The sequence below is a fragment of the Amia ocellicauda genome, chromosome 20 (assembly GCF_036373705.1).
Source record: "Amia ocellicauda isolate fAmiCal2 chromosome 20, fAmiCal2.hap1, whole genome shotgun sequence".
Taxonomy (NCBI): domain Eukaryota; kingdom Metazoa; phylum Chordata; class Actinopteri; order Amiiformes; family Amiidae; genus Amia; species Amia ocellicauda.
The window spans coordinates 4850726-4878371 of NC_089869.1; the positions used below are offsets into that span (position 1 = coordinate 4850726).

The 27646-nt window shown below is 38.6% G+C and overlaps 2 protein-coding genes across 6 annotated transcripts; both read right to left on the reverse strand.

The window, feature by feature from the left end:
* Positions 1-420: 420 nt before the first annotated feature.
* LOC136715976 (RING finger protein 122) lies at positions 421-14623 on the reverse strand. 5 transcript variants are annotated; one of them, XM_066693407.1, is made up of 6 exons: positions 13452-14623; positions 6503-6656; positions 3908-3950; positions 3429-3470; positions 1833-1912; positions 421-1290 (listed from the first exon to the last, which is right to left on the reverse strand). In XM_066693407.1, exons 1-6 carry the CDS (start codon positions 13474-13476, stop codon positions 1173-1175), a joined length of 462 nt encoding a protein of 153 aa, XP_066549504.1. In that variant the 5' UTR covers positions 13477-14623; the 3' UTR covers positions 421-1172. The 5 variants fall into 5 exon arrangements, with proteins under 5 accessions (XP_066549504.1, XP_066549503.1, XP_066549506.1 ...); XM_066693406.1 differs by having other exon boundaries at positions 1833-1915; positions 13452-14619; XM_066693409.1 differs by having other exon boundaries at positions 1833-1915; positions 14300-14618.
* A 5033-nt stretch (positions 14624-19656) lies between these two features.
* Positions 19657-22781, reverse strand: calhm2.1 (calcium homeostasis modulator family member 2, tandem duplicate 1). Its single transcript, XM_066693373.1, has 3 exons — positions 22665-22781; positions 21635-22546; positions 19657-20159 (listed from the first exon to the last, which is right to left on the reverse strand). The coding sequence occupies exons 2-3, from the start codon at positions 22175-22177 to the stop codon at positions 19743-19745; spliced, it is 960 nt and encodes a 319-aa protein (XP_066549470.1). The 5' UTR covers positions 22178-22546; positions 22665-22781; the 3' UTR covers positions 19657-19742.
* Between the last annotated feature and the right edge of the window lie 4865 nt (positions 22782-27646).

A 27646-nucleotide genomic window follows, 5' to 3' on the forward strand; every position in this document is an offset into this window, starting at 1 on the left:
GCTTACAGGGATTCCTTTTTTAAATTGTTTGGCGGCTATAAACCTTAAATGTTAAAGGGATTATATGAGTCTAGCTGAGCTGACTGCTTAGTTGTTTTCCCCCTGTGCAACCTTATTCTTGGAGGCAGCAGTCCAGTGGGTTTTATAAATCTCTTTAAATCCATAGTTGCAGACCTTGGAAGAACTGTTAGATCGGCTCGTTTACATAATTCAAGAGATCAATAGGTATGAATACAAAAGCCGTCTATTTCTTCACCCCTGGCTTACACCACTTTGGCTTAAATATTTATTTGGTTCCACTACAAAGCCACTGTGTATAGAAGTTTGTATTATTATTATTATCATCATTGTTATTCTCAAATCCCATTCTCACTGCTTTCATGAGTGCAAATTAACAGAAACAAATGACAATAGGCAAGCGGGTTTATACCACCAAAACATAGTTATTATTATTACTCAATTTCTTAGCAGACACCCTTATCCAGGGTGACTTACAATTGTTACAATATATCACATTATTTTTTACATTTTACCCATTTATACAGCTGGGCATTTACTGGAGCAATCAAGGTAAAGTACCTTGCTCAAGGGTACAACAGCAATGCCCCCACCTGGGATCGACCCTCTGCTCCAGAGTGTGGAGCCCTAGCCACTACTCCACAGTACTGCCCTATAGTTACTTTATTTCAGAGCATACAACGATAGAAAATAACTAGAAACAATTAATTTGAAGTCTGTCTGCGTTACCCATCGACACAGGCTCCTAAAAGCCAGTCTTATCCTGATGCTCCCTTTTTGTGGCTCTTGGCTAAACCATCCTGGAATTAAAGTGCCTCTCCCTGTCCAGGTTTCTTCTCCTGGCCTGCAGCTGCAGGGCCGAGGAGGAACATCCAGGCTGGGAAGGTTCCTGGGATGCCATACTGGCTCCCACATGTAACCATTTGTAATATCTAGGAGTTTTTTTTTCAGTAAGGCGGAAGAGACTAATAGAACTTCTTCAGTTGACACCGTAAAGCTGATAGTGGTATTTGGGAGACCTGGGTCAGGCCTTTGTTGGAGTGGCAATAGGGGGGTGGGGGGAGTGTTTATGCCCTAAAGTCTGATGTTAGTCCTCCAGTAGGGGCAGCTTTTTCAGGGCCTAAAGATGGCCGCCCGGAAACTGCCTTCACCCCTCACACCTCCTGCGGGTTCTGTGCCACCTCTGCTCCCTGGCGCACGTCTGTCAGCCTGCAGATGGGCTTGTTGCACATTGGGCAGACACTACGGATCTCCAGCCACTTCACCAGACACCTAGCCCAAGAAAAGAGACAAAGTGAGTTGGGGAAAAAAGCCCTTTTAAATTACCCATGAAGGCAAAGCAGTATTTCCTCAAATTCAGGTATGCATTGCCAGTTTTAACAGTACATAAACAGCTAGGGAGGTGTGTGAGGGGATATTTCCTTTATTCCTACCTTCTTGGGCCTCAAGACCTAATTCCTTTCTTTTTAAGCCATCTACCCCATATACTTTACTGTAAGTGAGTTCTGTAAGTATAGAAATCTAGTATTTTCTAAAACCTTTAATAACCTTTCATAACATGTAATGCACAACAACACTGTATGGCATTCCACAGATTCAATGTGAGCAGGATAGAACTGGACTGCATTTGGCTTTGATAATGTGTGGTGTTCAAAAATGCGTATACAATAATGTATAGTATTTTTCCTAAACAACAGTTTTCTTAGGATTTTCAGGGTAGGGCGTTTCTAGCTTTTGGCAATATCATTCCCTGAAGGATATTTTGCGCACTATTCCAGAACAACACACAGGCTGAAATCATGGCTTTGACTCACTTCTTGTGAAACGCATGAGAACAAGGACACACCCCGAGCTCGTCCCTGGCTCTGAACTCCTCCAAGCACACTGCACACATCTGCTGCAAGAACAGACAAACTTCATTAACTGCAACATTCATTTGCATATAGCAAATCTAGCCTGGCCATTTTTGAAAGGACAGAACATTTGATGGAATTTGAAATTGAAACATCAAATCAAAATGTGTGTCTGAAAAGTCTTGGGATTCTTTTATAAAAACTGACCAGCTAGAATAACAGTCACCTCCAAAATTAGTGATGCCCTTGATAAAAGGCTGTCTAAAATAAACAACATGGGCAATGAGCTATATTGTAATTTTCCAACATGTGGAATGTATTGTACTTTATTCATAATCTAATACACATTTCTGAAATGATACATTTATTTCCAAAAGAATGATGTGTTACAGTTATTGGCACAATTGTTTTCAGTATTTTTTTATGAGTTTGGAGAGCACATTGGAAGGCTTCTTAGGCTATTTCTCGATACAGAATCTTTCCAGATCCTTCATAATCTTCGGTCTGTGCTTGAAGATGCACTGCCATATTCAGTTCAAAGCAAGGTTTCCAATGAGATTCAAGTCCAGAGCCTGAGATGTAATTATTACTTGCTGGAAGATCCACTTGTGGCCTATTTTCAGTCTCCTGGCAGAGGCAACCAGGCTTTTGGCTTAAATGACCTTTGTAGAGTTGGTAGAGTTCATGATGCTGTTGACATTAACAAGGGTCCCAGGACCATTAGAAGGAAAACAGCCTCATAACATCAAAGATCCACCATCATATTTTACAGAAGGTATCAGGTTGTTTTCTGCTTATACATTCTTCTTTTGACACCAAACTTGGCTAAAGAACTCTATTTCCGTCTGATCTGATCACAGCACCGGGCTAAAATCCAATTGCTAGTGATGTTTTGCAAACTCCAGACACTTACATTTGTTGGATGCACCCAATAAAGCCTTTCCAAATAGGCTCTTGGCAGGGAGGTATCATCTAATTGTAGATTTGGAGATTTGATGACCCCAAGATGCAACCAAGTTCTGTAATACTCCAGCTGAGGCACTTAGATTTTACTTCCTCACTGTGCATCGGGGAAAGATGCACTTGTGTCTCTACAAGGCAGGTTCCACTGGTTTTTAATTTCTTAATGAATGCCCTTATAGTGGTAAGTGGTATATTTAGGTTTTTAGCTATTTTTGTACACATTGCCTGATCTATGAAGATCAACAACCATTTATCTATTTTCATTCGTGATTGATAACAAATGGATGATACATGTGTGTTACCTCATTTGTATACCCCCGTGAAACAGTAAGCCCTGGAAAGCCACAATACAGTTCCTTAAGACTGAGACATACTTAAAAAAAGTAGAATGTTAATGCTGATTTAATTGTGTTTGACACCTATCCTTTTGAGAGCAAAAAGATTACTTTTTCCTTGAGCAATTGTATTACTATAAAAAAATATATACCTCATTATCTGTGTTGTTTATATTATACAGCCTTTTTTGCTCATCTTTATCAAGGGTGCCAATAATTTTGGAGGTGACTATGTGTGAATTGTAAATGAGACACTTACTCCAAGAAGGCTTAGTTTTTTTCCTGCACCCTTCAGAACCACCTAAGAAACAGAAAATGTTGTAATAATGCAAATTCACAGAATTACAGAATTGCTCAGATGTCTTACTACATATGTATATATTTTGAAACTGCATACACACTGTGTTTCCACAAATTATCATAGGTGTACCCTTCTAACCAAAAGTAAATGGAATGGGGATGTATATCAGTATTACACTTTTATTGATATTATTTACAATTTTGTCTGCTTTTTCAACTGTCCGTTGGGATTTAATATCATAATCTCCTGCATGTTTATCAGACACCCTGGAGTTAATAGATGGTGATTTTATATATATAAACAGACATACTGCAGACCTAACATTTGCAAAAGAAAGTGTATGTTTTCAGGCTGGTCTAAGTAAGAATTTAGCAGTATTTTCAACTGGGGTTTAATGTAGTGTGATGAGTATATACTGTATATTTCCCATACAATACCTCATTGTATCCATACTGTTCTCTCCTTCCCTGTCGTCTTAGCCTGCAAGAGAAAAGTGTGAAGCTTGTAAATTGTTGGTAATATGAAACCTTATGCATGTAAACTTAAAAATGGCAGCCCTGCTCAATGAAAAATATATAAGATGTTAAGATTATAAATCGTCTAGTCTTGTATTTAACTACTTCTCATTGTTTTTAAGCAAATGTATGGGGGTTAAATACATATAGTTACATTTCTTATAATGCATGTTGAGAATTTAATTTGTAGCCCATATTTTGGTCACATCATTGCTTTTTTTATTCTAATTGGTTAATATAATTAGCTTACAAATTGATCACCTGCATAAAATAAGCCTAAGAGGGAGAAATTGTGTAGGAGAAGTGAAGAGATTAAATGTTGCGATCATATAGCACATATTTCCACAGTTTTGTGCGGATCATGCACTGCTCCACCAGTAGGATCAGTGGATTTCTGTAGAACTGCAAAAATCTGCGCTACACTAATGCCACCACAGTAACTGCACTACAGTCCGAAGGTCATGTGTGTTTCACTCCATTTACAGCAGGGAAAATAAGATCAGAACCTTAATCCATATATCGACAGTAGCTGTAGATATCAAGATTCAATAAGCACTCCATGAAAGTTTACATATTGTATAGAGCTGTGAATGTCAAATCAATAGGTAAAAGCGGATATTTAGTCAGGGCGATATTGGCATTATTTTATTTGATAAATTCTTCACAGTATATATGAAATATTTATGCTTTGCCATTTGTTGGGCAGAAACACAACTCATCAAAAAAGATGCAACTACATTCTGAAGCCTAGATTCTTCAGTCTATATCCAATAACTACAGCGAGAGAGACAAAAACAGGCATGGGTGAAGGTACCCGGATAGCAAAATAATATTGATAAAAGGTTAACAACATCGGTGATCGTCATGGATCTTGATACAACATTGAATCAATATAACTGTCAATGTTGTTTTATCATTGATTCAATGTTATCTTGCTATCTGGGTAAGGCAGATGACAAGAGGCAGAATCCAAGCTCAATTATGTAATGTTTCTAGACTATTAATCCTAATTTAGAGGCGCCACTGTCTCTTCTATTCTTGGGTTCGTTAGGGAGAACTGGATTTTTCTCCCAGGCTGTGTTTTGATTCATTAACATGCAGTGAAAGTTTTTCTCTCTACTTATCTGTGTAGCCTAGTGTAACATGTTTTTATCAATACTTTTGAGGAGGATCCCCCCCCTACTATCAGCAATGTGGAGAATGAACATGATTCGTGGCAGAATGAAACAATACCTGATTGAAGTAAAATTTTCTTACAATTTATGATGGTCGAATGAAATTATTTGGAAAATGTTTGCTTAAATCGAATTAACATCAATTTGAAGCAAAAGCAAATACTGGAGTTACTTCTGTTGTCAGTTTTACTTGGTATGGAAAGTATTTCAATATGAAGTTTGACATCATTTAAATTTGATGTTTGCTGGATAAGCTGAAGAGAAACGTGGAAAAGGTTTTCAACAATGTGAATCTTTTTTGAGAGATTAGGTGTAAATGGACAGGTACTGCTAAACTTTGTGACAAAATAACCTAGTGTGTTCATCTTTGATTTAGGGACTTGAGGGATGTAGTTTTAAACTGATGATTTGGAAAATATGTCACTACCAGTGCATATGTTGAAATAATATGTTCACTATTGGTAGGAAAGTGATCATATAGGGATGAAAATGGTGAGCCCCTCATGAATAAGGTTTTGTAATTGTTTATCATGAAAATACTGAATGTTTTTAGATTTGACATGAGGATCCTCCTTCTGGTAATAAGCAGATCCTATTCTTGTGAATGTTTATACAGGCATGTATGTGGTTAAACTTATGATGATCAGTATAGGTTGTAATCACACTGTATTTGCATGTTTTGTGGATTTGCAAGGTTTCTAAGCAAGCTGGTCTGAAATAAAATGTATATGAACAGCGTGCTTCAGTTTTATAAACTTTTTCAAAAAAACCTGTAAATTAAACTCCCCCCAAGTACAATTATTTGGTTTTATAATACCCAAACAATTTAGCGAATTTCAACAATACAATTTAATCCAGATTTATGTAGCGCATTTTCTCAGCATTGATCTCTAAGGAACTAGTCAAATACCAGCCTCAATAAGAAAGTCTTGAGCTGGAATTTAAATACAGAAATGGATTCAGACTCTGACATTTCCCATGAATTCCAATATTCAGGAGTCCAGAGCCTTGAGAATGGACACATCAAGAGCTACTGTGCTGAATAAGATGGGGCTAAGCCATGCAAAGCTTTGGAAGTCCATAAAATAATTATTTCTTAACGCACAGCTACACATGTTACATCAGGGGAAGCCAAAACATTACCTTTAAGAGGCACATCTTGGCATCAGTGAATTGCAAATAAAATGTCACAGATGCCCTTCGTTGATTGTGTATATTTTTGGGTTTACAATATGGCACTCCCCACTACCACACCGCCCCCATCCCCCAACCCCCCCTCCCATCTGTGTGATATTCATAAGTGTGCCTATGTGTGCTGTCTGTAGAGCATCTTGTGTGTTACCTGAACAGGTAGCAGCAGAATATCATGCTCAGCATGAAAATGAAGAGGCCGATGCCCAGGATGATGACGTACACGTTGAGAGGAAGGTCATAGATTTCTGCTGACATCTTACAGTACTCGTCAGAACTCTTTAACCCCAAGCTGCACGCACATCCTGTCAGGACACAACAATGGCACATGAAGAAATCACCAGGCAAGCCTAGTACTCCTCTCTGACTGTCTGTGAGCGGAATGGAAAATAAAAACCTGTAGATTCATGATCTAAAAAAGGACTTTTCATACAGTTTATATGAGAACAAAATCCAATGTGACTTTTACAGCTCTTCCATTTTCCCCCAAGTGAATGAAAAGAGCATCTTGGTCTTTATATTATTCCTTAACCTATGCCAGTGCAAATTTATCCCTGTATGTATAAATGCATAGCAGGTGCGATGGGCTTTTTTATGTTTTATCATTTAATTCCAAATTGGCTACTATCGAATTGACCAACAGGCTTGATTGGAAACTCTCCCGGTTCTATATTTTAGGTGTTCATTTATATGAAGCCATATGTGTTTGAGCCTTTGCAAAGCAAAAAAATTTAAAACACACCAAATGTTATGACTCCTGTATACTGTAAGTGTTCACTGCCAATTCCTGTTTCGCAGTAACTTTGTGTTGGCCCTCACATGAATAAACAGCAACCCAGTTTCACAATGTTTTTTATGTCAGATGTATTTCTACAGAATGTGGTGACTTTTTGTCCTATATTTGCCTGTCCAGCTGAGGTGTGTCGATGTGTCAGAGAAACTGCAGTCTCTCTTTAGACTTAATATCAACATAATGCCATACAACAGCCACACCACAGATGTTTACAAAAAAGGAAATATCATTTTCTAAATAAGTGGGTGCAATTTAGACCAGGCTGATTTGTATTATTCTGCTTTCGAATTAGCCATGACTGCTTTATATACAAAATAAAATAATATGCAGGATTTTGATGTAAATCATCATTGATTGGAATCAGTTTAAGATCGCATTAACAGATGGGAGTGAGGTCAAGGGAAAGAGGTTCTCCAGGCTTCTGATGATTTAATATATAAAAGTGAAATCTGTTAATACTAGTATTACTTGGTTTATAAGATGGACTTTCTGTGTGAAATCGGCCAGTGCTAAAAAAAGACCAGTTGTTGAAGAGATGTTTGCCACAGCTGTTAGCTTCCTTCCTGTCTTCCCTTGCTGATGGGGTTGGCATCCATCCCATACCTTATCTGATTAATATCGACTGGTTGTGAATTGCATCATTAAAGGGCAATCCTGGCTCTGTAAGTTGCCACACTCGCACACTAGATGCCAAAAGTAAGTTCTGACTAAGTGCTCCTTTTGACATTGATGAGGGTTCTCTGTGCTTATAATATGTCAAATCAATCACGTACCGTAGCCTGCAAACTCGGATGCACTCTTGGCAAATGACAGTATTGAACGGGCCTATTCAATCCAGAGTCTGATGATGATTATTATTTTTAAAACATTCTATTGCTGTATCATATTTCAAAACATTTCTATGAATTTAATTGTATTTCTTCTCCCTTTGCTTAATAACAGGAATCTGTGAATTAGTTAATATAGGGGGGCTGGGAGACCTGGAAACCATTGGAACGTTTAAGATTACATTTTAAATAAAGACTTCCTTCATATCTTGTCCACATACTTTATGTTCAAACAGGAGTTGGGAAGGTTTCTGTTTGATGGACACCAACTATCACTATAAATGACCTAATAATGCTTGGCCAATAGTAAGTCAGTGTGGCAAGCTATAGTGTTCAACTATGAGCCGGTGTGCTATTTCTCATCGTAAACAGTTTATCGGTAATTAATAAGAGTCAGTGCAAACTAGTTGACTCATTTTTTTCGGAACATTCATTGAATCTTTCAGAGTTTGACGTTGGTAATGTTAGTGCCCAAATATGGAGGTATATATGCAGCATATATGCATCAAGAGGTTCAGAGGATTAATACCATTAGATATAGTGCAAAATATATTATTCAATCACTGATGTTATAGTTATTTGAGCACAATAAGCATACAATCTTTTAGAGCAACATTTAATCACAGAGAAAAGGTGTTTGGCTTAAATAAATTATCTGTATACATCTGCTTTTTCCTTTTCTTTCAGTTGGCTTTTCATGTAAATTATCTATTGTGGAATACTAGTTATTTTGTTGGAAGAAACATTGATTGATTGTGTATATCTACTGAACATTGCTCTAATGAGTAAAACAAACAGCTGATCTTTGGTAGTTTATTATTGAGTGTAAGTTCAATATGTATTGATAGTTCAAATAAATTGCTCTAGCCTATTTCATCAATTTATTTGTTCAGTTGTCATTATGGCTATTGGAACTGTTGGAGGATCAATGACATGCCTAGGTTTTGTTACGATGTCCTGTGGTATTTGTATGTTCTTCTTTGAATGTGTTTTTGCCATGTAATTTAGAAATTATATCCTGGGCACATTTTTCTCTGTGCACACATGCTGACCAGCATCTCTTCCCTGAGGCCTGGAGTAATTATTTCTAATTCAATTCCCCAGCAAACAGTGTGATGCCCACTGACTGTCACTGATGTTATGGTTCTGATTTAATAAGTGTGGGTACAAAACATTTAAGGTAATCAGATTCCTTTGAATAGGATAAGACAAGGTTACAAATACCATCTGCCCTATCCATCACAGTTTTATCTTATTTGGCAGATGAACAGCTACTTTGATCCAATGTATTAAGTGGATTAGGTTCCCATCTTTTAAGCTGCCTAGTGGACATGGTGAATGAATACTATTTTTTTAAATAGCTATCCTAAATGTGTTAATATTTGGATGGTGTTTTATCAGTAGAATCTGAATAACGCCTGACAAAGTTGATTGAGGTTGAGTAAGTATGGAAGCTGTATTCAATTAGGGAATTACTGACTAACCACAACAACAACAACTTAAAAAAAGTAGTTTTCACTTCTCTTTTTCCTGACAAGCAACAGGCTCCTCTGTGGAGTCCTGTAAATGTGGTCATCTCTTCATGGATTTAATTTTTATGGTGCTCTTACTCATACTCAAACTACAAAACTTAACCACTGACATTTTCACAGAGACTGTTATTCATCCAGCCTCTTTAGTCACAAGGTTTGTCTCCCTTTAACAGAACACAAACAAATAAGATTTCAGAAACAAGCGATTATTACAGTATTATGCAATTGATTCCCATTTGCTTCGGCATCAAAATAAGTTCAGCAGTTGAACTAACTGAATTATATGGTTTTGAAGTAAACACAGCTGAAACTCCAAGAAGCTGGCTCTTGCATATATTTAAAACAAACACAATTTCTGTGTTGATTGATGAATATATCCTTAACACATAATACTGTTTGCGAGTTCCCCTCATTCTCCCTCTGGACATTTGTTAAATGCAGCATTTTTATAGATTGACCTATGATATAATGTCCTTTAAGAGAATATGGTGTCTCAGTATGTGATCCTTTTATTACACCTTTAAAATGAAGTGGCCATCTGGGCAATGACATTTTACTTCCACATAAAATACAGGTTCACCCACAGTGATAATGAACAAGTGCTTATTGTGGCTATATCCCACTGTTTATGCAATTTAACATCTGGCGTCTCAAGCTGACTATACATTCCCTGACCATTCATCTCTGAACATTCTGTGAAGCTATATCATTCGAGAGAGGAAGATCTTTTAACATCTTACCTAACTGGCACCTTCTCGCACACTGCATCAGACAGAACCCAGGTGAGCCCAGATTTGATGTGTGGCATGGCTGCCAATGAGTTAATAGGTTCTGATGAGCAACGCCAGGCCATCTCTGAGCCTGGCAGGCTTTGCTGGCTGACTGGCTCTGGTCTCAGTCAGCCTGATGTCAATGATTGCCCCGGTCAGATGACCTGCCAGCCTAGATCAACGGGAACTATAAAGAATAGCCTTCCAAAGCCTGGCCCTCATTCTCTTATTGTCAGGTGAACAATGATCTGTTCCATACAGCCACATCATGTGCTTCACGCCCTGTCTGTATACATTGCTGCCTTTACAGTTTCCCCAGTTGCAGAGTCTCGTTTTGTGAGAACTTCACAGAGCCACAGGAGAACCGCATATGGACCACCCTTTCTTCTCATGCATCTTTTCCTCACCTCTGTAAGGACCTACCGATCTATGGTTTTAAGAGTATCTCAATCTGGGACCCCAATCGGATCTGCATCCAGCATACAAAGTCGCACTACTACTCCCTGTCACTCTTATTAAAATTATTTCTCCAGCCTTTTCTTCCACTGACAATTCACATTGCAACTCGATCTACAAAATGGAGTTTGTGTCATCCTGTAATGGTTCGCATATGGTCCTAGTATTTATAGGTGTCAATGTCTTTCTGTGAGAACTGTCTGCCCTCAGGCATGTTTCCTACAAACTTCAGCATTTTTGTTTCATTGAAATGATTAGCTGTGATGAATGGTGCACTTTAACTGTAAGGATCAATGATGTATTATCGTTTCTTTACTCCAGAAGTATAACACCCTCATATTTTCAAGATAGGACTTTCCCAGATGTTGACATCTGTGTCATTTGATTCACATGACTCTGAGACTGCTCAGAGCTCAGAATGTGTTTCTAAGAAAGAGTACCATTTATTATGTTTCTCCGAATTTCTACAGCCCTTTCATCCTGTTTAAACAGTGGGACTACCAGGATGTAATGATTTTGGTGTTCAAGAGATAATGGAGCTGCACATTGTACACTGAAATACATGTATTGTGTAGCTTATCTTACACCAGTTGTCTAACATTTGATCAATGTGAATTTGTAAAGGACAGATGTTTCCAAACAAAAGATGAGCAATGTGCAGTTTAATTTATCAAATGTAGGAGACAGTAACAGATGGGCAGCTTGTATCAAAGATTAATTGGCAATGTGTTTTTTTCTTGTGAAGAGGGGTGAGTTACAAGCAGAACAAGTCTGTTTCAGCATTATCTATTCAGGACACTGATAGTTCACATAGTTAGCACTGGTTATTCAAAGGGAGTTTACCTCAGTGCTTCATCAATAAGTCAATGATTACATTCCTTATTGTTTTTTGTTTGTTAGTTTTGCTTGTTTGTTCAACTTTGTGTGAGACTTTTAATTGTGTCGAAACAACTCTTGAAACAATTTTTTTTTTCCAATTTGGTGAGTTATCAAATTATATAACCGAACATTTTATAGTGTAGTAATTTGTTTTACATGGTCCATTTTGAAATCGACATTAGTGTCAGGATCATTTATCAAAAACTAGTACTCCCAGGAAACCTGTGACTGCTACATTTTTAAGCGTTTATGGACGATTTTATGTAAAAATAATTAAGTAATTTTGTCCATTACACTATGAAATGAAGACTGCCAGGAAATAAACCTCCTACAGCTGAGATCCCTAGCCACCACCCCCTCACTCTTAGCATTTATACTAAATCCTGCAGATGGTCATGTAAGCCCTTCAGAAGGGGCTCACATTAATTTAGTCTGATATGGAGCTATATGGAAATCTGTGCATTACTGAAGTAACAAAGATGCAGATCGTTCAGACGAAGAGGTGAGCGTATCAGGACATGTCTGACTGACCTCAGTAGGACCATAACCTTGCTGGTATTTTTCAATGATCCTGCCCCCAAAGCCTCTTGTGTCATAAACAAGTCTGTCTTAAAACATTTTTAGCACAGCACCTGGTCCGGCCAAGGGGAAAAGTGTGATTTGGTCATTTTAAAACCAGACAGGAACTGAACTGTAATGACAACCATTTTGCTCAGCAATTGGAGACCCCTTCAGCAGCATTATTTCCGCTCAAATGGCTAACAACAACAAACAGATTAAGTGTTTTTCTCGAATAAACTGTTACACAGGTGTACAAGAGGAAGCTTTGTGTTTTGGTGCTCTGTTTCTGTATTACCTTCCCAACTTGCAATATGATGCTTGTTGGTGGCCGAGAGAAAGGGAGCTGTTAAGCAGGTAATATAGAGTGTCATATACAAAGGTCAGGGCTTTCTAAATCAATAAGTATCATGCCGAAATTGGTCCCCGATCACAAGCGTAATATTTATCATTAAACCAAGAGCAAATATTTAGTTATAAGTAATTACCATATGGCTGCAGCCTCATCTTCAGTTCCCAGAACTACTCATGTAATTGCCCATACACAAAACAAACACATGTGACAGCAGGACCACTTAAGTCATGTCTCCATCTGTTCCAACAAGGCATACATTCTCAAATCACTGCTGTGTCTTTCTGTCAGCAGGGTCTCTCTCTGGGGAAGGAGGGTTTTGGGAAGGGGAGGGGGCGGTCTTAATCTGATCAGTTTGTTTTGGGTTGTGCAAGGGGAACAGGGAACATAGCAAAAGCATTACAATCATTTGGAGAGGTTCAAGACTGGGTGGGGGGCAACTACATTTACAAGTTTAAAATCGATTTGAAGCACTCCTAGGGCATCCCATCTTGGTTTGGCATATATTGTTTGTAACATATGCTCCTTAGCTTTCTCTGTGTTTAAAAAAATAAATGTATGTGTTGTTTTCAAAGCCCAGTTGAAAATGTCACCTTGCTGCTGCAGCACATGCTAAAGAAAGCACAGTCAACGATAGCCATCATAGGATCTCTCTTTCTCTGATCTGATGATCTTTTCACCCAGTGAAGCTGATCCACGCATATTGAATAAGGAGGACTGCGTTCATCCAGGCAGGATTTCCAATTGGCTTCACTGGACACTCTGTAGCTGCTAACCTCCACTCTGAAATAAAGCCTACCAAGCATGGCTCATTTCTAGCTCATTTACATGACAATGTTAACCCAGTGAACAGCCTTATGTTAGCAGTGAGCAGACAAGGAAGTAATCTGTCAGTTCTATAGACTGCACTAGCTGACATTTATTTGTACTCACCGGTACACCACTGGAACGGGTGCATCAAATCTGATTCTCAGCAGGTTCAAATTCAGCCCAACACTGCAAAGGGAGCTGTTTCCAGGGGTCACAATGTGGGGTTATGGACGTGCTAGCAGGCCAGCCCTGGTTGATTGCTGCTAGGACCACCTCGCTTGTTCCTTCTGTGAATATTCACTAGGAAACCAGCCAAGACTCAAAGCCTGGAGGTTGCCAGCTTTAAAAGTTCAACTACAGCTCTCAGCTGGAATTGTATCACCACCTCTTATCACACAAAGATATTATTGTACTCTTCAATCCCACATTTATCAGCTGAAACACTGTTGTTCTTGGTGAAAGGCCGTCGGGAAATGTAAGACCTGCTCTCCTCTTGAGGAAAATCGTACATTTTAAGAATTCCAACAGAATTGTTCTTGCTGTAACACACGTTCATAGACCACCTTGCTTTTGGCCATATCTGCCATACCTCTAACACATCTCCGGTTCACTTTCATGTAGAGGAGTTGTTATGTATGTGGGTGTCATAGAGCAGGATTTGGGCTCAAATATAATTTTGGTGACACATCCGTTTATCTAGAGATCAGACGCATTTGAAGTTCACTTGCAGCATTTGCATGTTAAGATAAACATCTTCTTGCCTCAGGTATGTATGGGAAACCAAAAAATATTCCAATCCTCAAAAATGAAGATTCAAAAATAACAGACCGAACACCAGTTTCTCCCTGGAGCCCAACACTGAATATAGTCACTGCTTTGTCTCACGCAGAAACATTTTCACTAGCTTCACCCCACCTCCTCAGCCTACTACTCCTATTCCCAAATTATTTTAATTTTCCCCTTTTGGATACCTGTTTTCACATGGATCTTCCTTGTTTGCCAACCAACTTGCTGCTCCCCAAACTGAAACAAAAGGCTGAACTGGCTGCCACGCAGTAGTCTGTAAGTCCCCGTGAAAACAGGCTTCAAGCTGTGACTGGCATTGTGCTCTATTTTGCTTGTGACTACTGTCTGCTTCAGCTATTCCAAAAAACTGATAATGTTCACCAACCTCCAGCAGTGAACGCCCAGCCAGATTCCCATTCCTCAGCCCAGGTTCCTTATAACTGTATAACCGATATGACTGCTCCTGTTCAGTTTGTAAACAGATCCCTGCTCATGTGATTTGCTGTCTGCATCACAGCCCTGTGTTCACCCCCTCCTTCCCCCCTCCTCCTCCTCCCTCCCTCTCTCGCTCTCTCGCTCTCTCGCTCTCTCTCCCACCCCTTCCAGCTGTAAACTATTAAGGACTGACAGCAGGCAGGCAGGCCAGGCCTTGCCGAGTGAAATCCGCGAGTGTCTGTGCGTTAAGATGACAAGGAAGGAAGGCCGATGACATGCGTGTTGCTACACTGACAAACAACACCAAGTAGGAGAGAGAGAGAGAGGGAGAGAGAGAGGAGAAGCACTGCTTACCGGGGCAAACAGACAACACCCTTTAGAATTGCTGGAGGTTAGCCAGTGGGTGGTTTTCTTAGACTTCAGATTTTTTTGCCCTGATTATTATCATTTTTACAAAACAAAATCAACATAAAAACACATCTATAAATTGTAATTATTATAGCTAGAAGGGACAAGGCCATGCAAACACTCAGAGGACAAAGAAACCCAACACCCACTCATACACAATCCTGCCAGCTTATGAAACGCCAGCTGCTTGCATTACAGCGAATGTGTTTTGCAGACCCCTCCGAACCAATGTAATATCATAGAAGGAACCTTTGGGAGGATGCCAAAAATGCACCAAATAAGTAATTTAAAAATGTACGTTCACACACTTCCCCAGTGAGCGTCAGATAAGCCAGGATATACCTATTGTGTATCGAGGAAATATTTGGACACAGACATTACAATAAAATATATGTATCTTAAAGGGTGCATTCAGATGCATCTTTGTTTAACATCTATATTTGTCTGCATGTGCACTGGCCTAGCCGCTCTGTCTTTATACCATCATTTTTACTTTAGTAGTACTTGCCTTTGAACTTTGCAGAATAAATATGCAGTGTTTTAATATTCTCTATGCTCTAGATCTTACTGTTTCTGCCTTGATGTGTTTTTTGAAAGACAATCAAAACATACTATTATTTTAAATGTACATTAACAAACATATTATTGTGTTGTTAAAACGGAAGAGTTAAGTTGTTATTTAGGTGGAAACAAATCTTATCTGTAAGTGTAAAGATATTGGGGTTCATTCTGCTTAATTAAACAAATGAAATGATAATTCTTGCTAAATTGAATATAATTATTGCTATGTGTAGGCAAATCTCTCATAGGCTTTTATTGAGCTTAATGTGCAAGCTTTAGTAATACCCCTTTTACCTTAAAACAGTGCTCCATCTGGGACATTCGGCTATCGGCTGATCACCATGTAGGTTTAAAAATAAATTGTCATCTCCACATATTACTTGCAAATACTGTTTTGGCAACACCTGTTACTAAAAAAGTCCTTATTCAATTAAAAGCAGTGTTCCTTGGTTTTAATTAAGAGAGATCGTTACACTGCCTTTGAAGTGTTAAAGATTTGTAAGTGTGACATTTTTAAGGCATATTTTAATTCCTTTAATAAGGAAGTTATTTCCTCTCTTGTTTTTGATGTTTCAGTTATGGACATTTATGCGTCCTGCATGATTCAGTTTCTGCATTCACTACTACCCTTCATCTCCTACCTCCTCAACTCCTCACTCCTGTCTGGCTGTTTCCCCTTTGCTTTTAAACAAGCTGCTGTCATCCCACTCCTCAAGAAACCTGCCCTTGACCCTACCTCTGTTCAGAACTACCACCCGTCTCCCTACTCCCCTTCCTCTCAAAGACCCTCGAGCGTGCTGTCCACTGCCAGCTCTCTGCATTTCTTTCCCATCATTCACTTCTTGATCCTCTGCAATCCAGCTTCCACACAGCTCACTCCACTGAGACGGCTCTCCTGGCAGTCACTGACTCCCTCAGCTGTGCTCAGGCGGCCTCCCTCTCCTCAGTCCTCCTCCTCCTCCTCCTTGACCTCTCTGCAGCATTTGACACTGTCGATCACTCCATCCTCCTCTCCTGCCTCGCTGACCTTGGAATCTCTGGGACTGCTCTCACCTGGTTCTCCTCCTACCTCAACGACCGGACCAATCAAGTTCCTCATCCACCCCCCAACCTCTCCTTACAGGCGTACTCCAAGGCTCCATCCTGGGCCCCCTCCTGTTCTCTCTCTATACTTGTTCCCTGGGCCCCCTCATGGTTTCTCTTACAATTTTTATGCAGCTGATGCCCAGATCTTCCTGTCTTTTCCCTCCTCCGACACTCTCATCCCTTCTCACATCACTTCCTGTTTGACTGCCATCTCCGCCTGGATGCACTCGCACCACCTCCTGAGGAAGAGGAGGGGAAAAGAGATCAGATTCGGAGAGGTTGACTCTCCGAATCTGATCTCTTTTCCCCTCCTCTTCCTCACCTTCTGCTGACCTCTCCATCTCAAACCCCTTGGAATCTATGACACTCTTTCCCTCTTCTTCCGCTAACAACCTAGGAGTGACCCTCGATCCTGCGCTCTCCTACACCCAGCACATCACCACGCTGACAAGCACCTGCAGATTCTTCCTGAGCAGCATACGCCGAATCCGTCCCTTCCTCACCAACTACTCGACTCAGCTGCTCATCCAGTCACTGGTCCTCTTCCGCCTGGACTACTGCAACTCCCTCCTGGCCGGCCTGCCTGCAACTACTACCCGCCCGCTCCAGCTCATCCAGAACTCTTCGGCTCGTCTGGTATTCTCTCTGCCCCGATTCGCACACGCTACTCCACCGCTCCGCTCCGTCCACTGGCTCCCGATACCGGCACACATTCAGTTTAAGACATTGACCCTCACCTACCGCTGTCTCGACCACAATGTACCAAGTTACCTGCAGACCCTCGTCTCTCCATACATCCCTCCAGACCACTGCGCTCTTCCAGTGCCAGAAGACTAACTCTGCCTCCTCTCCACTCTCCTTCCTCCAGAGCCGCTCCTTCTCATCCCTGGCCCCTAAGTGGTGGAACGACCTTCCAACTGAAGTCTAAACAGTCAGAGTCCCTGACCTCCTTCTGGAGATTACTCAAGACACATCTTTTCAGACAGTACTTGTAATTTAGTAATTTACTCTCCTGTAAGATTGCACTTATACAACGTTTGTCATACTTCTTGCTTTTGCATTACTAGTACTGGTATTGTTTATTGTGATTTCCCCTATGCTCCCTTTCCCTTGACCCTTGACTGCGACTTAACATCTTGTCTGCACTCACCAGCTTTTACAATCTAGGATGTAAGACCCTATATATTGTTTATTGTACATCTCGTATACACTTGTGTAAATTTGAATTTGTAAAATGTATTATGGCTTGAACTGCACTGTATTATTGCACTTTGTATTGCTCTTATTTTGTAAGTCGCCCTGAACAAGGACGTCTGCTAAGAAATAAATAATAATAATTACTTTAGATGCATCCATCTTGTGAAAATGCTTAGTGTTCAGTAAGTATATCATGGGTGCTGCTTGAAAGAAGAGCATGATACATATTTGCTTTCTTACCAGACGTTTTCAATTAAACCAAGTGAACATGCTCAATAATATTTAAAGTCATAAGTACAACCAAGAATCATATTTTACCTGTTTAATAGAATATGAAGCATGAAACATTCAGTACAAATAAAATGTGGACTTCATTTGTGTTATATTTTTATTTCCATTTAAGCATATTTTTGTTGAGGTAGTTGTCATGAAAGTAATCTTGTGATATTTATTTTAATTCTAGTTCTTTAATATGTAGTTCCATTGATATTAGTCAAACAGTAAAAGTGTTTTGTTTTTACTAGATGATTTCTTAATTGAATTAAAAGTATATTCATATATAATCAATTATCCATTAATATTATTATTATATTTCTTAGACAATAATGGGGAAAATATTAAATCAATAACAAAGTTGTCCTGCTGTACAAGATGAGAACTTGATGCAGCTGGACATAAAACTGTTAGATGGGCTCATTGATATTATAGTTTTTCTTTGTCAATAAAAAAGCTTAACTTGATATGAATCCTCCTAAAAAACTTGTGAACAGAATCTTTTCTGTAAAGAGATATTTACTTAACAGTATAATTTCACACATTCTACTACCTCACTAATACAGCAGCAGCTCTGACTACAGAGCAACGTGCTATGATATCATAGAGGAAGTGGCTTACGGAGGTAAGAGTCAGGCTGTGAAGAATTAACTTTTTTTTTAGATCCTGGATCAATTTCCCCCACCACCAATGTTTCTACTGGTTGCTACAGTGAACAAATGTGTTACTGAAGAGTTTCCAAATTACATTTTATGCATTGCGACTGAAGCTATGTCAAGCTGTTGTGCAAAGTGGCATGCTTAACATTTTAGTAAATGGAAGCGACAGAGAATTAAGAGATTTTATAAACCCCTCCTTTTGTTAGTAAGTGTGAGGATATTTGCAAGTGTGTCAGTTTGTCAGGACCTCTGGATATATTGAGAAAGCATGCCCACACTTTGACGTCCAATAGAGGCAGGGGAGACGGGTGAGACATGCGGGGGGCGTTTTGCTTCAAAATGCCACAAAGGCTGCAGCTAAACTCAAAGATGCCATCAGGAGACTGCAACCATTGGCATCCCTCTCAAATGAGATTGAGGCACGCCTGGATTCCCCAACCCTGACATTTCTATGAGTAAATTCAGGTGCAGGTGTTTTTTTGCTTTGAAATAGGAGAACCTAACTGACGTTCAATCTGTCTTTCTTGCAAAATCTGTGAATTATGGAGTTAAAGTGGACCAGGTATGGTTCTTTAAATTATGTTTTTTTGCATTTTTAGATGTTACTATAGTGTACACTGGCTCTCAAAAGCATTCAACCCCCTTGGACTTTTCCAAACTTCGTTGTGTTACAACATGAAATCAGAATAGATTTAATCAGGTGTTTTAACTCAATTATTTCCTGTTTTGTATGTGCCATTAGTTTAGAATAAATTGCACTTTTACATTATGGGCATTTTCTGTGCTGATCAATGCAAAAACTCCTGATTAAATCCATTCTGATTTCATGTTGTAACACAATGACATGTGGAAAAGTCCAAGGAACTTCAATTTAAGGAACCATGTGTGTTCCCCTTTAAGGGAGTAAAGAAGGACATAAGAGAGAAAATATATGTATTTTATTCAAGTAAGGGAAGATGTCCAGCATGTCCATCTTGGACCCTGTATCCAGAATTTGAAGAATGTTGCATCACAATAGAAATTGATCCTGCTCTTTTCCATTGACATCTGCGCGGTCCTCCATCATGCCCTTGACCCATTTGTGTAGGCGGCTGTAGAGTGGGAGGCCTTTGTTTTCACGATATAGGTAGACCCCAGTTATTTGGCTCCACTTTGAGCTGGGTATGGCATTGCTTGCTTGGTATTCCCGCAGTTGTGCCTTATCATTCTCATCCAGAGCCACAAAGCCAAAGAACTGCTTGACGTTTTCAGCAGCCAGGACCTTGGCGTGGATTTCTGCGGTGCGCTGGAACAGCGCTTTTTCATTGGAGCGGTACTGTAACCAGTACGCCTCCTGCTGGCGCCCCAGGGGAGAGCAGCAGTGCTTCAGACACTGCATCAGAAAAACTCCGACGGCAATTGATCCCACCAGCAGCCAGCCCAGGAGCTTGTGGAGATAGACAAAAGCAGTAATGAGACTAAAACTGTGCCCACACTGTGCAAACTGGAATGATTAAAGCACAGGGCAAATCAAAGGCTGTAGAATGGGCAGGAATGGGCAACTCCAATCTCCATGTGCCACAGGGTCCTCTGGATTTCGTCTGACCCCAGATTGTAGTTTCTTATTTGAACTAATTATCTAGATCAGGGGTTCCCAATGTCTGGTGATGGAGGGCCAATTTCCGGAGGTTAGATTGGATCAGTGGTCCGCGGTAGAAAATTAACCATAGATGAAAACAAAATTTGTCCAAAATCATACCTTTTTAATTTCCTATACATTTATGTTAGGGAACATTTATAAACTTTAATTGTTGCTTTATTATCCCCCCCCCCCATATTACATGTGCAATTTGTAACAGAATTGTTTTCAGAAAGTGTAAAAATATGGTAAAGGTTCAGAAAAGAGGGGATTGAAGGTAGGCTTTGGGGGGCCGCACCAAACATCCTCGAGTGCCGCATTTGGCCCCCGGGCCACACTTTGGGAACCCCTGATCTAGATAATAAGTCAAATCGCCTGTCCTTTCCAGTTATTTATCCATTGCCAGTTGAAAGGCACATTGAAAACCTGAGGGAATCTAGACTTTGAGGTCTGGAGTTGCCCATCCCTGCTGTAGAGTATAGGGCTTTGTAAATCACAACTTTGTGAGAACTTTGTCTAGTGCTTATAATCCCAGTTGAGCTCTTTTGCACCCTTTACAAAAATAATAAGTGTCTGACTAATTCCTTAATTTTTAAACCATGAATAGGATAGAACTGCAGCCTTTTAGGAGCCGAAGACCATGACAAATATCAGACAAGGCAAGTTTAGAAATCAATGAACTCTGCGCTTTGTGGAATCTAATCCCATAAGGCACTGTGTCATAAGGAACAGATCTGGAGAGCTCTGGATAGACTAACAGAATTGTAAAACATTTACCTAGATGTTATCTAGGATTGTAGGTGACCCTATCCGTGTAATTTAAATATCAACAAATATTATTTCATTACTATATTTTTCATTTTAAAAGGAAACAAACAAAAATAACCATAGCAGCTAACCATCAATGATGAAATTAGCAATAAGATGATATTAGCAATAGCACCATATGCACATTTGTTTTCTTTTTTAAATAAATATCTATATATACTTTTACATTACAATTTACACTTTTGATATATATATATATATATGTATATATATATATATATATATATATATATATATATATATATATAATTATAATTTTACAGCTCATCTCTGTCACATTCCTTTGAAAGCAGCATAAAGAAATTTCCATTATTTAGAGATGCTAATTCTTTATATAAAGCAAAAAAGACAGAAGACCAAAACATATGAGTGCACATCCAAGAGGTAGAATTAATTTTCTCAACTTATTTCTAATCGCATAATATTGTTCCAGGTATAGGAAAAGGAGACGTTACCTGAGACTCATACTTTAGCTGCCGCTCGATCGATTCCTTGAAGGGTGCCACTTCTTGTGGAACAGTATTACAAGGGAACCCAGCCAAGGTATGGGGACCATAGCCTTCAGGGAAATTCTTCAAAGAAGAGGTGTTTACGAACTCGCTGAGGGCACAGACATAGGGCTCCCCTCTTAGCAGAGAAATGACTGACCATGTCACTGGTGCCACCATGGCCCGGCCCATGATGGACCCCAGCAACGCAAAGGCTGCTGTACCAGAAAGCTTCTTGCAGGCCCTGATACGACACTCAGAGATCAGGTTCCAGGTGTTCTTGATGAGCATTATGCCAATGAGGAAAAGAGCCAGGGCTGGTACTCCTATGGCAGCCATTCCATAGAGATAGTTCCGCTCTGGAGAACAGGGGCAGTTGAAGGCAAAGACGCTGTATACTTCTTGGCTGGCCACAGTACCCAGAGCAATCAGACCATTGAATATCATCACATCCTTGCTCTTGAAGAACAGCGACACAAATTTGAAGTTCTCACTAATGAGGGCAGCCATTTTTTCTGCCTGTTCTTCAGTATTTCCAATAATACAACAGATGGGTGTGTTTTCGTCTTAGTAGCCTTCACCAAATGCTCCAGACCAAGTGCTTCAAGAAGGCTTAAAACGTCCATGCAATACTTAAATAAAAGAGTACAAGTTTATTTAAACATTAGGTAAAACAAATCCAACAGCTCTGGAAACAAAAGTAACTCTTTCCTGATTCCAGATGGCTGCTTACTTTCCTTGTTTCCTTACCCCGTGCTTAAAGGCTAAGCACATTCCAGCTTTGAAATTCAACCCTTGCAAATTCAATGCCTCTCTCTCGTCTATTCTTGTCAATACATGCCTGTTGATGGCACTCATTATTCTCAGTAGACTCTAAACCTGAAAGAAAAACAAATGATATAGGCAAAATGTAAACTTGCAGTTACAGTACATTTCAGTAACTCTTGCAGGAACAAGAACATAACTTTTTAGATTAGTGAAAGTCACGCAAACTTACTATTTTGAGCCATGAAAGCAATTTCGTTTTTCCTTTATCCTATGCCAAACACCATAGAATTCCCTTCTTTCAGCCAGTTAGCAGTGTGAAAAATGTGGGTTATATAAAAAAAGAGGAAAAGGAAGTCCTCAGTTTTTCAATAAAGTTGAACAAGCCCCTTTTTGCAGATGTCTGTCAGCCGCTTATGATTCATCGACAGTGGTTCTGCAGTCTGGCTTTAATTTAAGTTTCCAAGTCCTCAGGACTTCACTGTTTATCTCCAAACATGTGGCAGAGACCAGAGCTGAACACATGGCAGAAGCAGAAGCAGTGTTTTTTAGAATCCGTGTCTCATTTTATGTTTTTAAAAACTAGGAAGCTCTAAAGTTTAAAACAACTTTATAAGTGTGTTTAAAATATTTGAAGGAATTAAATAGGGATCTTAAAGTAAAATGGATGCCCTTAACAATACTTAACTTTAAGTGGTTGGGTAATTTGTTTGTTGTAATAAATTGCAAATATCTAGAACAAACAGCATATATCACAAATATACCTCATGAGCTCTTATGTATGATTAAAAAAACATTCAGCTTGAGTATGCAACTATTTTCTTTGTCTGTTAATGTGCGTCTATGTCCAAATTCTATTTAATGCAATAATTATTAGTGAAAGCTTGAAGTAAACCAGATTTTTCTCACTAGGTATGATTCATTACCTGAAATCCTTGCTAAGTGGGCCCTGCTATTTCAACGCTGTGCTTCTCTCTTGTTATGTGTTGCAGATTAAACCATTTTTACATGCCATCCATCACAGCACCAGGGCAGTGTGACCGTGATCTCTATCTATCTATCTATCTATCTATCTATCTATCTATCTATCTATCTATCTATCTATCTATCTATCTATCTATCTATCTACCTATCTATCTACCTATCTATCTACCCCCCACCCAGGTTTCTTTGTAAATCATATCAAAACATATGCAGAGTAGAACATATGCATCAACCTCTATTTAATAATAATACGTTTTTATTGTTTTATTTTATGTGTTTTATTAATGTATATTATTTAATGTGGTTACCTATGAACCTCTTGACTGGAATTCACACTCTGGTAGTTTCTGTGCTGAAAATGCCTTACCTTATCTGGAGCTGGAAGCCCTTCCATAGTTGTACATTTACTAGAAATCATTATAGATTTTCAAGTTTCAGAGCATCTAAACAAAAATCATGACAACGGTTTTCATTTTCATTCCAGCCTTATGGATTTTGGATTGTGTTAATTTATATTATTGATAACTGATGATATAAAATTTCACAGGTTTAGAAAAGGTATGTCAATACACAATACCATCATAACAATTAAACAAATAATTTTTTTGGGGGAAAAAAAAAATGTCCCGACACTAAAACAGATTTAATTTCCTTAATTCTGTGTATCTCTGTCTTCTATAAGTTCCAGCATTTGCCTACACTCTTTTCAGCAAACTCTCCGTTTCACACACATTATTGTGGGCAATGTGGTGTTTCCCATTTGAGCTATTGTTATTGACATAAGTATTTAATGGAATTTTAAATATCCATTTGGATCATCAGTAATACTTGATAAATGCTTGATAAATGCATATAAATAATTGTAGGTGTTTAGGTGTTTATCCGTACTAAAGCCACAGGGTCTTCAAGAGGCTACTGGAGTTGGACTTGGCCAGAAAAGTGGTTTGTGGATTTGTTTTGCAAGATAAGCCATATGACTGTTGGAGATATCCCTACTTGGTGTCTATTGAATGAGGTTAAAATCAGAGTCTCTTGTTTCAATTTTCATAAAGCTCTGGGGATTTATTTGTTTGCCAAACAATCTGACCTTTGTCCAGTACAATGCTGACTTCGTCTTGCTGCAACTGCTTGAGGGAGACTGTGCTTCAAAACATGACAGCACTGATCAAATTGGTGTTTTAAAGTACGTCTTAAACCAGATGATGGAATGATTTAACAAGCTTTTAAAAATCAGTATAAAGGTGCAAAGGGATGGCACCTATTATGTGGCATTTAAAGCCATTGTTAAATGGATTATTTTAATGAACAGCAAAGGGAGTGGAGGTATGTAATTTGGGAGACTGCTGAACCTGTTTCACAGTAGATCAGCATTGAAGGATAATTAATGGACTAAGCAGGTCAGAGCAAATATTTGATCAAACTATTATTATTATATCCATACTCCATATATATATATATATTTGTTTTTTACAGAAGTCTATTTATTATGTAGACTAGTTTTCTTTAGGTCTATTGAGAAACTAACTCACTGACAGCATCTAATCCACAGAAATGCGTCACTACTGTTCTGAAAGCGGCTTTTGTTTGCAAGGGCTTGCAGGCAATCTCTACCCTGTGATCCGTTGTTTTTGTGAAAAACTTCTATTCGTTTTTTTAACCTCATTCATAATTTGTTCTATTACTCTTCTTGTCATAACTCACTTTTTATTACAGCATGTATGTCGTGTCCTATATGAAACATTGGGGATATCAGTTGATCCCAAATCATTCCAGGAGAATAAGTATGACTTCCATTCTTAGTACCTGGATCCATTTCTGGTTTTATGAGCTGCAGATTCCAGGTGCCAGGTATTTCAAGCGAATAACTTTAATTTGCATAGATGGATGTGGAGTTAAAATAATATTAAATAATTTTTCTGCTTTATCAGTACACAACAAAAATAAATCTCTTGCAAGCTTCCAAAAATAGCCTATAACACTATTCTTCCTGTTTTCTCATATCTGGGTGTATGTCTTCCATGTGCTTGGAGTGATACTTCTTTGTTCTTTTTTTATTTTTAAATGCTCATCAACTATTCAAGCAAAAAAGAACTCCTGAAAAGTAAGGTATTCATTTGGCAACATATTTGTTTAAAATAGATTCAGGTCAGCAACTAAGTTCACACTGTATTTTGATAACTTATGCCTGTCAAGGTGTTGCTTTGCCTCTTTGACAGTTATTCAGTGTGAAAAAAATATCCTATGTTTAAGCAAATAAAGAGATGTTTTAAAATACTATTAGCATATGAAAGTATATCCTTATATTTGTATCAAATGCAGATTTTTAATCAAATGCAGCATTTTAATAAAAAATATGTTAACCAAGATATAGCCTGATGTGGGTCTTTTGAATGAAACAAACCATATTTAACATGCTTTTGAATTAATAAAATTATGAATAAGTAACTGAATGGTGTTGGACCTTAATTTCTTTAATGCTTCATTTGATATAAAAACATCTGGAGGAAATGTTTGTCAAAGATGTTTAACAAGATGCAAATAATAACCTTGTTTCAATTCCAACATGAATTTGCATGACTAGAACACTTTCCACCCCCCGACTGCCCTTGTTGTATGTAAATGATATGCAGCTGGAACAATGTTCTGGATTACCATTGGGTGTTGTGCTCTCTTTTGTGATGTCACTGACAAGCCTGAAAACTGTTCAGGCCTGCTGTGGAAGTGAAAGAATGCAGAAAGGCATTAGGTGACACTGAGCCAAATGATGACCCAAAGGAGACCCGGGGATACTCTTCCGTTGTCTATATTGTCAGATAAGAACAAAAGGAAGGGTTACGATGGTTACACCATGACAAAGCATTTACACAACCTGCGTTTCAGTTTGAATGAATGGAAGATATGGAAGATACTTATATATACAATAAGTTGAAGAAATACAGTACTGTGCAAAAGTTTTAGGCAGGTGTGAAAAAATGCTGTAAAGTAACAATGCTTTCAAAAATAGACATGTTAATAGCTTGTATTTATCAATTAACTAAATGCAAAGTGAGTGAACAGAAGAAAAATCTACATCAAATCCATATCCATATCTGGTCTACATTTAGATGTATTGCAGTATTGAAAAATATAATAAACCCCTTTAAAAAAGCTAAATGTATCTTTAACCTTATTAATTGTGTAATTCTAACCAGAGAGCTTGAGTATGAGATTTTGAAAAGTGATACACCTTGTCCCTTTTTTGCCCTTCTCATCACCTGTTACTGAGCTCTCTGTACTGGGATATGAATGAAGTGCTTTCGTGAGCTTACAGATCATCAATGGCCTTATGAGGACTGGTCTAAGCAAGATTAGCACTTCCTTGAGTGAAAATGTTTTCTGCTCTGGGCCATCACTGGAGGAGCTGGAAGAACAAGAAGCATAGTAGGCCAGGGTTTATGGAATTTAAAACCTGCAAAGACAATACTCTAGACAGAAAGTGCTAGAAGGTAATTATAATATTTCGGCAAGGGGTGTCTGTCTAGTTTTTGTCTCCTGTGAGTGGTAATACAATATTGTCCCTATCAATAATTTATAGGCTTTATAGTTCTGTGACACAGATGGAGAGTGACCTGCCTCTTCTAACTGGAGGAAGTTCATATAATTAGGAGTTTCTGTACACACAGCTTAGTCTACAGCCACTATCCTTAATGTAAAAGCCATCTAATATCACTAATGCAGGCCTCCATACTGTACAAGGAGTTTGATCATCATCTGCACTGAATGTGTTGTATGCCATAACGCATGGAAATTAAATACACAGTATTGAGCTCATATTATTTATAGCCTTGTAGCATAAAATATCAATGTTCATCAGCCCAGCAACACACAATGCCCTGCTTCATTTAATCTCCTTCATCTTTTTCTAAGTATGTTTTAAAAAAAGTGTTTTTCCACCCCAACCAGCTTGCATAGCAAAAAAATATATATTTCATGCACAGACAACAACAAAAACAACTTTCATATAATTGACCAATGGAATAGGCATGCTTTGAAATCAGATGTGTATTCTGGAAGGCTCCTCATAAAACTTTAGAAAAAGATTCAATTTAAAATAAAAAAAATATTAAGATCCTCCACTGTCACGGAGATCCTGTATTTTTTGGAAACTCAAGAATGATTAGACCATGTGACACAAATCAAGAAACAATAGCTATGTTTCTCCCAGTAGTTTTAAGGGTTATCACTCAATCC